The following is a 13,176-nucleotide window of genomic DNA, read 5'->3' as shown; positions in this document are numbered from 1 at the left end:
CGTCGTTGACGCCGTACACGCCGTCGGTGGAGCCAAAGGCACCGGCGTCGGAGGCGCCACAGGTGGAGTCGGCGGCGCCGGATGCGGCGCCGATGGAGACGGCCTCGGCGTCGAAGAAAACTCCGAAGATTGACGGTCCATCCGAGGTCGAACCGGATTCCCAACCGGCGCCGGAAACTGCCAAGAAGGAGCCATCGGCATAAAGGGCAGAAAAGGAGCCTGAGCGTATTGCTGCGGCACTCCCAGTGAAAACGCCATCGGACCCACGGGACCTGTTGGTGCTCCGGATGGGAAAGATGCCTTCTGAAAAATGCCATACATGGCATTCAGAAATCCCGAAGGATCCGTACCTGGAGCCGGGAATTGGGGATAAGGAACCGCCCCTGTATCCTCCTGTGGAGTCACCGGCGTCTGCTCCTCAGAATCATCCACCGGAGCCGCGGAGTCACCAGGCACCGGAACAGACTCTTCCTGCTCCTGCTCATCCAAATGCACATCAGATTCCACCCGACCCGGAGTCGAAGCCTTGGACGGCGCCGGTGATGGCGTCGGGGAACGAGCTGGAGTCCGCTTCGGCGAGGGAGACTTCGGAGACTTATCAGAAGAAGGCGAAGGAGACAAGACCTTGCTCTGACGTCGACGGGGCGAAGCCGACCTCGACCTCTTAGACTTCGAGGACCGACGCCGAGAAGAATGCTTCCTCTTCTTGTGGTGCTTCGACTTCGACGACCTCGAGGTCGAAGAATCTCGCCTGGACTTCTCCTTTTTTCTCCCTCTCTTCTCCTCACCGATCTTCTTCATGAAGAGTTTGGTCTTCCTCTCCTTCAGCGCTTTAGGATTCATGCTCCTACAGCATCCGCACTCATCCACGTCATGATCAGAGGAAAGACACCATAAACAGTTCTGATGCGGATCCGTCATGGACATCAGGCCTCCGCACTCCCTACAGGGCTTAAAGCCCGACTTCCTCGTCGAAGACATACCGATTTTAACAAAAATATACCACTAGACTACAAAGTATCTAGAGAGCACTGGGAAAAAACCGTTGCGCGTCGACGGCGCGGAAAAAAGGGAACTGACGTCATCACGCCGAAGTGGGCTTCTTATGGCTCCGATGACGTCGTACGGAGTCGCGTGCGGAGCCGATGCATTGCGACGTCGCCCACGTCGACGTGGAATGCTGGGGAAGAAAAGTTCTGTGGAATGCTGGCGCAGGGGATATTCACAAGGTGAGGAATCCACTGGCAGATGTATCCATCAGAAAGAATGTATTGGTTGAGAGGTCTGAGGTCCAGTATAGGTCGGAGACACCAGTCCTTTTTTGAGATTAAGTACAGAGAGTACACCCCTGATCCTCGCTGTTCCACAGGCACGAGCTCTATGGCTCCTTTCTTCAGCATACTTAGTACTTCTTGCTGCAATAATGTCAAGTGCTCTGCGGACATAGGACGGTGTCTTGGTGGTATGTTGGGTGGATTGGATATTAATTCCAGACAATATCCGTACTGGACTATTTCTCTGACCCACCTGTCTGTGGTGATGGATCTCCAGACTGGCAGGAACTGTTGGAGTCTCCCCCCGACCGGTGTTATGTGGGCGGGGGGCAGTGACAAGACGTCACTGTTTGTTATTGGCGGAGGACCTGGTGTTGTTGTGTCCTCGTCCTCTGCCTTTGGTGCTGGATCCACGATATCCACCCCTATTGTTTTTATTATAGGTACTCTGGGTACCTCCTTTACTGTACTGCTGCTGGGACCCCTGACCTCTAGCTGCTCCTCTATTCCCGGGGCGACGAAAGGAGCCACTCCAAAACTGCTGCGACTGTAAAGCCCCCATAGATTTCGCAGTGTCAGTGTCCTTTTTAATATTTTCCAGTGTAGCGTCAACCTCTGGGCCAAATAAAAAGTCTGGGTTGACTGGTTGATTCAAGATATTATTTTGAATCTCAGGTTTGAAACCTTATATTCTCAGCCATGCGTGCCTCCTCAACATCACACTAGTGTTGATTGCCCTCGCTGCAGTGTCAGCTGCATCTAGTGCGCATTTGTAATGAGTTGCCCCTCTGATGAGGAGCTCCGCTCCATCTTTGTATTCATCTGGTAGGTGTTCCAGCAGTGTCTCTAGGGTATCGTAGTGTGACCTGTCGTATCGGGCCAGGAGTGCCTGAGTGTTGGCAATGCGCCAGATGTTTGCTGCTTCTGCTGCTATCCTTTTGCCTGATGTTTCTAGCACTTTGGACTCCTTGTCTGGAGGAGGAGCATCACCTGTAGTCTGCGAGTTAGCTCTCTTGCGAGCATTAGAAACTACCATGGAGTCCAACGGCAATTGACCCTTAATGTACATTGGGTCTCCTGGGGCTGGCTTGTATTTCTTCTCTATTCTCGGGTTCAACACCCGTGCCCTGGTTGTCTCCTTAAAGATGTCCTTAGCATGTTTAATGAGTAGTTTCTTACCTGTAACTCCAGTTCTGTAGTAGGGGTATCTCTGTTATAGTCATAATCTATGAATAATCCCCGCCCATGTGCGGGGACCCCGGAGCAATCAAAAATATCTCTTAAGCTGTCCCGCATTTGCAAACCTGCAAAGACACCTAAGAGACAGACAAAATAATACAGCCTAATCACACCAAGGCTGCACTGGCCAGCACTTCCTCTGAAGTGAACACAACAGCCAAAATAAAGTTGAAATGTCATTTTTATTCACATTTGACATGTTCCTTTATTATCACACACTCCCTTCACCAAAATCCCTTTAAACAATAGAGAGGAAGGGGTGGACAGACAAGCCCTATAGGCTGTCATTATGTGTCTGCTAAAGGGATACCGTGCCTTTAAGAAACTCTCCAGAGACCCCCGGTATCCCAGGATGCACAGCCAACACAAGTTACTTTCAGTTCTTTTTGAAGGTGTATAATTACAGGCCTGATACTGTCAGGTTACTCCACCGGGGAGGAGGGAGGGTCGCTTAGGACTATAACAGATACCCCTACTACAGAACTGGAGTTACAGGTAAGAAACTACTCCTTCTGTAGTAGGGGATCTCTGTGTATAGTCATAATCTATGAAAAGAATGGCAAGCCCATCCCAACCAACAAGAAGCGGTGGAGTAAGTCCAACCACCAACAAATCACTGTGCAAACAAATTCCTCAACGAAGCCTGTCCAACCTGCGCATCTGCCCTAGCATCAGAATCCAGGCAGTAATGCTTTGTAAACGTATGGACTGACTTCCAGGTGGCAGCCTTACAAATGTCCGCAATGGGAACATTCCTAAGCAAAGCGGTAGTAGCCGCCTCGCCTCTCGTCGAATGTGCCGTAGGCTTACCCCCCAATGTTTTATTAGCTCTTTGGTAACAAAGCTGGATACAGGAAACAATCCATCTGGAAATGGACTGCTTTGAGGTAGCTAAACCAGTTCTTACCGAACCATAATTAACAAACAGTTGATCCGACCTGCGGATATCTTTTGTCTTATCCAGGTAGAATTTCAACACCCTACGTACATCAAGTGAATGCAGAGACCTCTCCGCCGGAGAGGAAGGATGCTGAAAAAACGTAGGCAAAGTTATCATCTGATTCACATGGAAATCTGAGATTACCTTAGGCAAAAATTTAGGATGGGTACGCATCACTACTTTAGACGCATGGAATACAGTATACGGCTCTTGACAACACAGAGCCTGAATCTCACTCACCCTCCTGGCCGATGTAATGGCCACAAGGAAGGCAGCCTTCCAGGACAAATGCTGCAACGAAGCCTTATGGATAGGCTCAAAAGGCTCCCTCATCAATCTAGATAACACCACATTCAATTCCCATGGTGGAGAAGGTCTTCTAACAGGGGGAACACCTTACGCAAACCCTCCAAAAAATCCTTAATCACAGGGATTTGAAAAAATGAGGTTTGAGACGGGCCCTTCCTATACGCAGTCAGAGCTGCGAGATGAACCTTAATAGACTGAAAATTAAGCCCAGACTGAGCTAACTGCAGCAGATAAGGCAAAATAACATCTTCTTTACAGGATGTAGGGTCAAAGTCCTTTGCCTTGCACCATAAGCAGAATCTCTTCCACTTATAGGCGTATGAAGTCCTCGTAGACGGTCTCTTCGCCTCCTTCAAGATTTCCATACAGTCCTGAGGTAGGTTCAAGTGTCCATACTGTACTAGCTCAGGAGCCATGCTGCCAAACTCAAGGACGAGAGATTGGGGTGAACCATCTGTCCTCCGAACTTCGTGAGAAGGTCCGGCCGACACGGCAGGCGTCGGTGCGGCCGAACAGACCGGTGAATAAGGTCGGTGAACCACCATTGCCTCGGCCACTCCGGAGCAATCAGGATCATTCTGGCTCTGGATTGTGACAGCTTGATCAGCACCGCCGGGATCAGGGGAATGGGTGGAAAGGCGTAGAGAAAGTTGTTGGACCAGCTGATCCATAGGGCATTCCCCAGCGTCCCTGGTTGGTAGTACCTGGACGCGAAGTCGCGGCATTTGCTGTTTTCTGCCGTAGCGAACAGATCTATATCCGGAGTGCCCCACTCTGCGAAGACGTCTCTTAGCACGTCGTCGTTTAGCACCCTCTCGTGGTTCTCTTGAACGAGCCTGCTGAGCGCGTCTGCTTGGGCGTTCTGCACTCCCGGCAGATGGGTCGCCGTGATAGTCAGGTTCCTGGCCACCAGCCAGTTCCAGATCGCCTGTGCCTCCCGGGACAGGGTGCGTGAACGTGAGCCCCCCTGCTTGTTGAGGTAATACATGGTCGTAGTATTGTCCGTCTGAACCAGCAGGGAGTTCGTCCTGAATGAGGGATGGAACGCCTTCAAGGCCAAGTGTACCGCTCTGAGTTCCAAAAAGTTGATATGGTAAGTCGTCTCCATCTGTGACCATATCCCCTGAATCTGAAGAGGGCCCGAATGCGCTCCCCAGCCCTGGAGAGACGCACCGGTCACTATGGTCTGGACCGGAATATCCTTGTGAAAAGGAGTCCCCTTGCAGACATTCTCTGGGGCACACCACCAAGTCAGAGACTGCCGAGCGTGTTGAGACAGCTGCAACTTGTCCTCCCAACGCCCCCGCCTCTGGTCCCATTGATCCTCCAGACATTCCTGTAGGGGCCTCATATGCAGACGTGCATTGGGGGTGAGAAAGATGCAAGAAGCCATCGACCCCAGTAAGGAAGACACCGTCCTCACCGTAGGAGAGCGGGCTGAGATGAGATGCCGCGCCTTCCCACGGATCGATAAGCGTCTCTCCTCCGAAGGACACACGCTTGCGGTCAAGGTATTGACTGAGGCCCCCAAGTACTGGAGACACTGCACAGGGATCGTCACTGACTTCGACATGTTGATGTGCAGGCCCAGGCGATGCAGCAAGGCAGCTGTCCTGTTGAAATGGCACTGGGCTTCCTGGTAAGTGGACGCTTTGATCAACCAATCGTCCAGGTAAGGATACACAAACACCTTGGTCTTCCGCAGGTGTGCCGCGACCACCGCCATGCACTTGGAGAACGTCCGTGGTGCAGACTACAGGCCAAACGGGAGTACTGAATACTGGTAATGGTTGTTGCCTACCAGAAACCGCAGGAACTTGCGATGCTTTGGTGCGATCGGCACATGAAAGTAAGCGTCCTGCAGATCTATGGCGCACAGCCAGTCTCCTCGATGCAACTGAGGGTAAATCTGATGGAGGGACAACATACGGAACTTTTCTCTGCGGATCCACTTGTTGGCCTGACGCAGATCTAGAATAGGCCTGAACTCGTTCTTGTCCTTTTTTCTTACGAGAAAGAACTGTGAGTAGAGACCTCTTCCTTTTTGCTGCAAAGGAACCGCTTCTATCGCCCTCTTTTTTAACAGAACGTCTGCCTCCCGCTGGAGCTCCCTTACCATGTAGGAGGAGCGCACGGGTGGAATCTGTGGGGGCGGGCTGGTGAAACAAAGACAGTACCCATTGCAAACAATATTCAGCACCCACTTGTCCTGCGTTATTGTCCTCCACTCTGCCAGGTAGTGTTGAATACTTCCCCCCCACCGGAGCGGGTAATGGATGAGGGGGAAGTAGCTTTTCAGGGCTTCGACCCGGCCGGGCCTTTGTTCCCCGCCGAGGACTGATGCTGGCCTCTGCCCCTCTGGCGCTTCTGAAAGGACAGCCTCGGGTGCTGCTGCTGGGGCTGTTGGTGGCCCGACTGACGCCCTTGGCCTCTCTGCTTGGCGTAGCGCCTGCCCGAGGATCGGAAGGACCTCCTCTGCTCCTTGGGCCTCTCCAGCCCCACCGCCTTCAGAGTTTCCGCTTCAGCCTTCATGCGGGCCATCTCGTCATCCGCATGTGACCCGAACAGCGTCGTGCCAGAGAATGGTAAATTGGCGATCTTCTGCTGCGCTTCAGGCTTGAGCGGGGTCAGCCGCAGCCAGGAATGCCTCCTCATGTGTATGCCGTGGCAGTACCCATGGGCCGCCAGCAGCGACACATCCCCCGCCGCACTGATGATCTGATTAGAGACCATCATGCCCTCGTTCAGCACCTCCTGAAAGTCCTCCCTCTTGTCTCTAGGCAGGGAGGCAGCGAACTGTTGCAGGGAGTCCCAAAGAGACCTGTCATAGCGCCCCAACAGAGCGGAGGCGCTAGCGGCCTTCATCGTGGTGGCCGAAGTGGAGCACATCCTCCTCCCCAAGGAGTCCATTTTGCGACTCTCCTTATCCGGAGGAGCCGTGGATGAAGGCCTCGTAGAGTGCTGCTTACGAGCCACCGCCACGATAACAGAATCCGGTGGAGGATCCACTCGGAGGAACGCCGGGTCCGAGTCAGGAGCCCTGTACTTTTTTAGCAGACTCGAGGGCGCCGGTTTCACCACGGCCGGCGTCAATAACACCTCCATTGCAGGTTCCTCCAACCCCGGGACCAACGGGAGGAGGGGGCGCGACAGATGAGTCTTATGCAAAGTCTCAAAGATCACAGAAGTAGTGGGGATAGGGGTAGTGACTGATATCCCCAACTTCGCAGCCCATCTCATCAGCACCTCCTGGAACGTGGCGATGTCATCCACCGGCGAGACGCGGGTAGGAGGCGTCTCCGACAGTGAGGGCGAAAACCGGCCAGCTCCAGAAGAGTACGTGCCCCTCGAGCCTCTGGAACGAGACCGATACCTCCGTCGTCCATGTCCAGAGCGAGTGGACGATCTGCGCCTACTCCGTGATCGCCTGCGAGGGCGAGATCTCTGCCTGTGAGGAACCCTCGGGGGCGGAGGAGGTGGCTGTGGCGGCGATGTAGGCAGCTGAGGCACGGGCAGAGGCAGCGGAGGAGGGGGTGGAGGAAGAGGAGGAGGAGGAGGGGGAGGGGGAGGAAGGGCAGGCACCGGTGGCGGCGCCGGTGGAAGGTCGGGCACAGGAGGCAGAGGCGGCTGCTGGGTACGCAGCGGGGACAGATGTTCCGAAGCCCCATCACTCCTAGCAGGCGAGCCCCCACCAGAACTGTCCGGGCTCGCGGCCACTCTCCTCTTCTTGGCGGGCCTGTCCCGCGTGGAAGCCACCGACGGGGAACGTCCGCGTCTCCCCGATCCCCGACTGGAGATCGTAATCACGGAGGACGTGTTCCCCGATGTCTGTGACGTCGAACGCTGTCTCGCAGTCGAGCGTCCTCTCGACGTCGAACCACGCCTCGACCTCCGTCGCCGCGGTGTCGACCGCTGGTGCCTCGACGGCGACCGCTGGTGCCTCGACGGCGACCGCTGGTGCCTCGACGGCGACCGCTGGTGCCTCGACGGCGACCGCTGGTGCCTCGACGGCGACCGCTGGTGCCTCGACGGCGACCGCTGGTGCCTCGACGGCGACCGCTGGTGCCTCGACGGCGACCGCTGGTGCCTCGACGGCGACCGCTGGTGCCTCGACGGCGACCGCTGGTGCCTCGACGGCGACCGCTGGTGCCTCGACGGCGACCGCTGGTGCCTCGACGGCGACCGCTGGTGCCTCGACGGCGACCGCTGGTGCCTCGACGGCGACTGCTGGTGCCTCGACGGCGACTGCTGGTGCCTCGACGGCGACTGCTGGTGCCTCGACGGCGACTGCTGGTGCCTCGACGGCGACTGCTGGTGCCTCGACGGCGACTGCTGGTGCCTCGACGGCGACTGCTGGTGCCTCGACGGCGGGCGCCGGGATCTCGGCGTCGACTCAGTCAGCGTCGAGCCGTGGGTCGACGGCGAAGGTGGCGAGTGAAGTCCATGGGGCTCGGTACGACGTCGATGTGTTGACGTCGACCGTGACACCTGCGACGGCGACCCGGTCCCGGGTCCCGCTGGCCCCTCCCTCGACGTCGAACGCCGAGGCTGCTGCGACCCAGAGCCCTGGATCGACGGAGAACATACCGGTGCCTTCTCTCGCCGTCGACGTCGTCGCCTTCGACGTCGAACGCGACCTACCAGCCGGTAGGTGCCGCTTCTGCTCCCTGCTCTGCCCGGAGGTCCCTCCAGGGGCTGAAGCATGGGCGGAGGAGGGGGAATGAGACCCTCCATGCCCCGAAGTACCACCGGTCCTCTGCCGCTCCTGTCCCTGAAGGCGAATCTTCTCCCTGTCCCTCAGGGTCCTCTTAGAAAAAGGGGGCGACAAGCAGAGGATACACACATCATGTGGGTCCGTCTTAGCCTTTTTCCTCCCACACTCAGGGCAGTTATCGAACAAAGCCATGCTAAGAGTGGGCCAAAACTGCTCCAGATTGCAGGCAGTAGTAGACAAAGGCTCTAGACGTCGAATGAAAACACTATTTATCCAAAAAATCCAATTTAAATCAAGTAAACCACCCAAAAGGGTAGAGCTCAAGCTCCAGGGTCCTGCTAGCAGGAGCCGGAAAAAAGAACTGAAAGTAACTTGTGTTGGCTGTGCATCCTGGGATACCGGGGGTCTCTGGAGAGTTTCTTAAAGGCACGGTATCCCTTTAGCAGACACATAATGACAGCCTATAGGGCTTGTCTGTCCACCCCTTCCTCTCTATTGTTTAAAGGGATTTTGGTGAAGGGAGTGTGTGATAATAAAGGAACATGTCAAATGTGAATAAAAATGACATTTAAACCTTATTTTGGCTGTTGTTTTCACTTCAGAGGAAGTGCTGGCCAGTGCAGCCGTGTTGTAATTAGGCTGTTTTATTTTGTCTGTCTCTTAGGTGTCTTTGCAGGTTTGCAAATGCGGGACAGCTTAAGAGATATTTTTGATTGCTCCGGGGTCCCCGCACATGGGCGGGGATTATTCATAGATTATGACTATACACAGAGATCCCCTACTACAGAACCCCTTTTAACATTGGTAGAGTCTTGACCGTTCTTTCTGATGTGGAGAACGTGTCCACCAAGAAATCCTCTTCCACAGAGTCAGAATTAAGTTCCACTCTGTGATTAGCAGCCGCCCTTTCAATGAGGGCGTTAAAAGCAGCAGTATCTTCAGTGGGAGATGGTTTGAAATTATAAAGATGAGTGTCAGGAGCATTTTGAGGGTCTCCTGGGTCATTAGGTTCTCCCCATGCTTGATCTTGGTCTTGCTGTTGTGCATCAGCGTCATTATCCACAGGATAAGTGGTATCATCCTCAATATAGCCCTCTCCTGCATCCGCCTCCGAGTGTGTGGGAGAAAAGGATGGTGGTTCCTGATCATAGGTGTGGTAAGGTTCTACAAGCACTGGTGTCGAACCGGACGCCATTTTCCTATTTAGTGGAATCTTGTATGAGTCCAAAGCCTTTTCTGGAACAATTCTCCGCTTGCGGAACAGCCTACCAGTGTCGGTGTCGATAAACTGGTCCTGTGAGTCTTCGACATCGGTTCTTTCCGTGGACACTGTTCTTGGTTGTTCGATACTCTTCCTAAGTTCGAACATCTTCGGTGCCCCTGGTGGTGGCGGCATTCCAAACTTGATCGGTGCCGGCGCCGAGTGAGCCTTGGCGACCTTGTGCGATTCGGGACCCGTTTTCGGTTCGAGAGTGGCCCGTTCCCTGATGAGCTTCAGGGACTCCGACACCTGTTGCAACGTGAATGCAGACGGTGCTTTGGAACAGATAGGCTCTTTGGAGACAGGCCTCGACGCGGTCTCCGGTTTCTTTCCAGCCTTCGGGTTTTCGATCCGAAGTTTGGGATCGACGCCCTGTTGATCCGATGTTTTCGCAGTCTCAGCACTCTTCGGTTTTGATGTAGTCGGATCGACCACCTTGACCTTGGTCGTTGGTGCCCCAACCTTCGGTGCTATAGGCCGTTGCGTCTTCTCGGGACAGAGGGCCTTCTTGTGTTTGTCGGTGCCGAAGTCCTTTTTTGGTTTCTCGGTACCGAAGTCCTTTCTTCGGTCGGCTCCGACGTCCGTCTGTGTCGGAGTGGAAGGCTTCGATCCGACCTGAACCAGTTGCACTTTCGGTTTCGATTTGACCGGTGCAGGTTTTGGTTTCGATTTCACGGAATCGACTCCAGCCTTTTTTGATATTTCTGGCTCTTTTGAAATGTTCGAAGCCGGGCCTTCTGGCGGGGCTGTAGAACGATCCGACCGATCTTGGGTAAGGCCCGCAGGCGATCCCTCGACCAGAGCCTTATCAAGACTATCTCCCTCGGCCTCCGCATCGACGGATTGGCCTTGCTCCTCGCCTGAGCTATCTTCCTCGGCCCCAAGGGCCTCATTGTCTCCTACCTAGTCGACGACGTCTTCGTCCTCGAAGATCACCTCATCATCGTCGTCATATTGGGATTCATGCTCCGAAGCATGGCTCGAGTCTCTCTTCGACGCTCTCGACTTCTTCATCCTCGGTGCTGAATATGTTAACCGGGTTAGGCGCCGATTGTTTGGCCTCCAATCTAGCCGCCCATCGATTCCGAAGTGTCTTCTTTGACCGGAACCGGGCGCAGGCCATACACCTGGACTCATCATGATCAGGTGATGTCCATCCGGTGTGTAACAAATGTTTATCGATGTGTGGATATTTCGCATGACATAGAGGACATCTCTTGAAGGGAGTCCTCGATTCCATCCTCGAACGTCGATCGATGCTCGGACCGGTCCGAGAAGGGTGAATAAGTCCGAGAACAAGTATAACAATTTATCGATACCGAGCGCAAACAATACAGACGATACCTCAAGGCTTTTGTCCTGAAATAAAGTCTTCCTAACTTGAGCTAAGATAAGCACATCCGAACCCAATGGCGGAAAAAAACAATCTGAGGATGGAGAGGATGCCCATGCGCACTGTAATCCAGGGGAGGAGCCACCTATCTTGTGATACTTCGAAGACTCTTCCAGGACAACAATGTGCAATCATCCGGACCCAACACTAGGCGGCGATCTATGCACAGATATGAATTCAGCAGCCCACATGCCTCGAACACTTTTCTTTGCTACTATTCAGGGCTCTTCTGTCATCTGTAGAATTGGTTGTAGCAGGGATGGGAAAGCGTAAAACTACAGAGCGAGTATCAAGGGAAATTCCAAGCAAAAAAGCAAAAAAGAAGCAAAATATATGTAGTCCAACGCCAGGCGAGGCGGTACTTGATCGTATTGATAACCTCCAGACAGAATGTGAGGTTCTTCTTGAACCTCCCAGCTCTGCTTCACCCCCCCTCCAAATCTGCCTATGTGCAATCCCCATCAAGTTCTACATCTTCAACCCACATACCAGCTATGTTTAAAATAAAAAAGTTGGAGAAAGGAATAAAGTACCTGACAAGTCCAATTTGCCTCATGTCAGCAGGCTCTCGACCCAGGGGTCCAGAAACAAGTCTGGTGGTGGTAGCTGGCGAGCAGCCACTCAGCCAGGACACAAGTTATGTCGTTTTTTCAGATGCCCTCTGAGTGCATTGGTCATTAAATCCCACACTGGCATCAGTGTGGGTTTAATGTGCTGAGAAGTTGTCAGTAATACCATTAAGGTGCTGCGGAGTTCGTAATGAGTTGGAGAAGTTTTTTTTTTTTTTTGTTTTTTTTTAAAATGGGAGAAAGTGCAGAAAATCCATTGTCAAAACAAATTGAGGCTTTTATTCCGCATTTGAAATTTCTCCCATAAAAAAATGGTCGTAGGTTTGTGTTATACATGTTAATGGTGCCACATATGGCGAACGGTATATTCTGTGCCACAAGTACACACGACTGGCTCTCAGGCACCCATACACATTCCAGTCATATGCACACATGTTCATACATGATCAAAGACCACACTATCACCGACATTGTAGCCCTGTCATAGAGCCTCTAGTCAAAGTATTTAGTTCAAACCATAGAATCTGTCTCTATGGACATGAGGCTTAAAGTTAATAAAGCTGGGCACGGGGGCGTCTGGTAACAATTTGTGGGTTGTTGACCTCACCATTTTCACTAATCAGAAGCAGTTTTCACTACAGAAAAGTTTGGAGACCACCTGCTCTAATTGTATACTCAAACAGATGGCAGTGGGCACCCAGAAACCCAGCAGTCTAGAACTCCAGCCAACATTTAATAGAACCAAAACACTTCAATAAGCTGATAAAATAAAAAGCAAGCTTAAGTGTTACTTAAGTTAACTGTCCTGTCCCAAATCACTTACCCGAAGCACAAGGGTCTTGTACTTTTCAGAAAGGTCCACTTTCACGCTTTTGTTCTGAAACCAAAGGGGATTCTCTTCACAGTACTCAACCATAGCAAGGGCATCTTCCCTTTTCTCCATTTCAATAAATGCCTGCAAGAAAGCCATTCACATCAAACATTAGGCTTGAAATTAACATGAGGCAGTTGCAAATGTAAATAAGAGAAAAACAATTTATCCTTATTTGAGAAGTTCTTCTAAGCTAACCACAAAAATACGAGCATGGAAAACTGCTGACATCCTATGAAAGCTTTGCATTTTGTGGTTAAATAGCCCTGCCATCCAGTTCGTGGCTATAACACAATGCAAATGATTTTGCCAAGGGTTAGGTAGTGTATGCATACAAATTCGTACATCATAGCGGCTCCACATTTACGCCAAAAAATCTTTAAATGGCAGGAGGCAGTTCTTGTGTTTGCGTGTATTAAGACATCAACCTTATGATGGAGCCTGGGTGGATTTGCATTTTAGTATATACTGCCTCAAGATGTCGCAGGTACGTATCCAATGAACACTTCATGGCAGTGCCTAGTCGTTTCGCTGAATATCTAAATATGTTCTGGCCTCCCTATAACAGGAACGGGGAGTAAGGGATCCCCATGGTTCAGCACAGCT

At 52.6% G+C, this 13,176-nt stretch overlaps 1 protein-coding gene across 4 annotated transcripts in view; it reads right to left on the bottom strand.

Annotated features, from left to right (window-relative positions):
• The window catches only part of MATR3 (matrin 3), a 225,390-nt gene that overhangs the window by 114,838 nt on the left and 97,376 nt on the right, over window positions 1-13,176 (bottom strand). For all 4 annotated transcript variants that reach the window (XM_085617886.1, XM_085617885.1, XM_085617887.1 and 1 more), the window contains one exon: window positions 12,523-12,654. In XM_085617886.1, the coding sequence (XP_085474012.1) occupies window positions 12,523-12,654 (132 nt within the window). The remainder of the gene's footprint in view (window positions 1-12,522; window positions 12,655-13,176) is intronic.

Source organism: Triturus cristatus, chromosome 7 (genome assembly GCF_964204655.1).
Source record: "Triturus cristatus chromosome 7, aTriCri1.1, whole genome shotgun sequence".
NCBI classification, from domain to species: Eukaryota; Metazoa; Chordata; class Amphibia; order Caudata; family Salamandridae; genus Triturus; species Triturus cristatus.
Note: the sequence above shows the minus strand (reverse complement) of the source record. Positions and strands in the feature narration are given on the sequence as shown.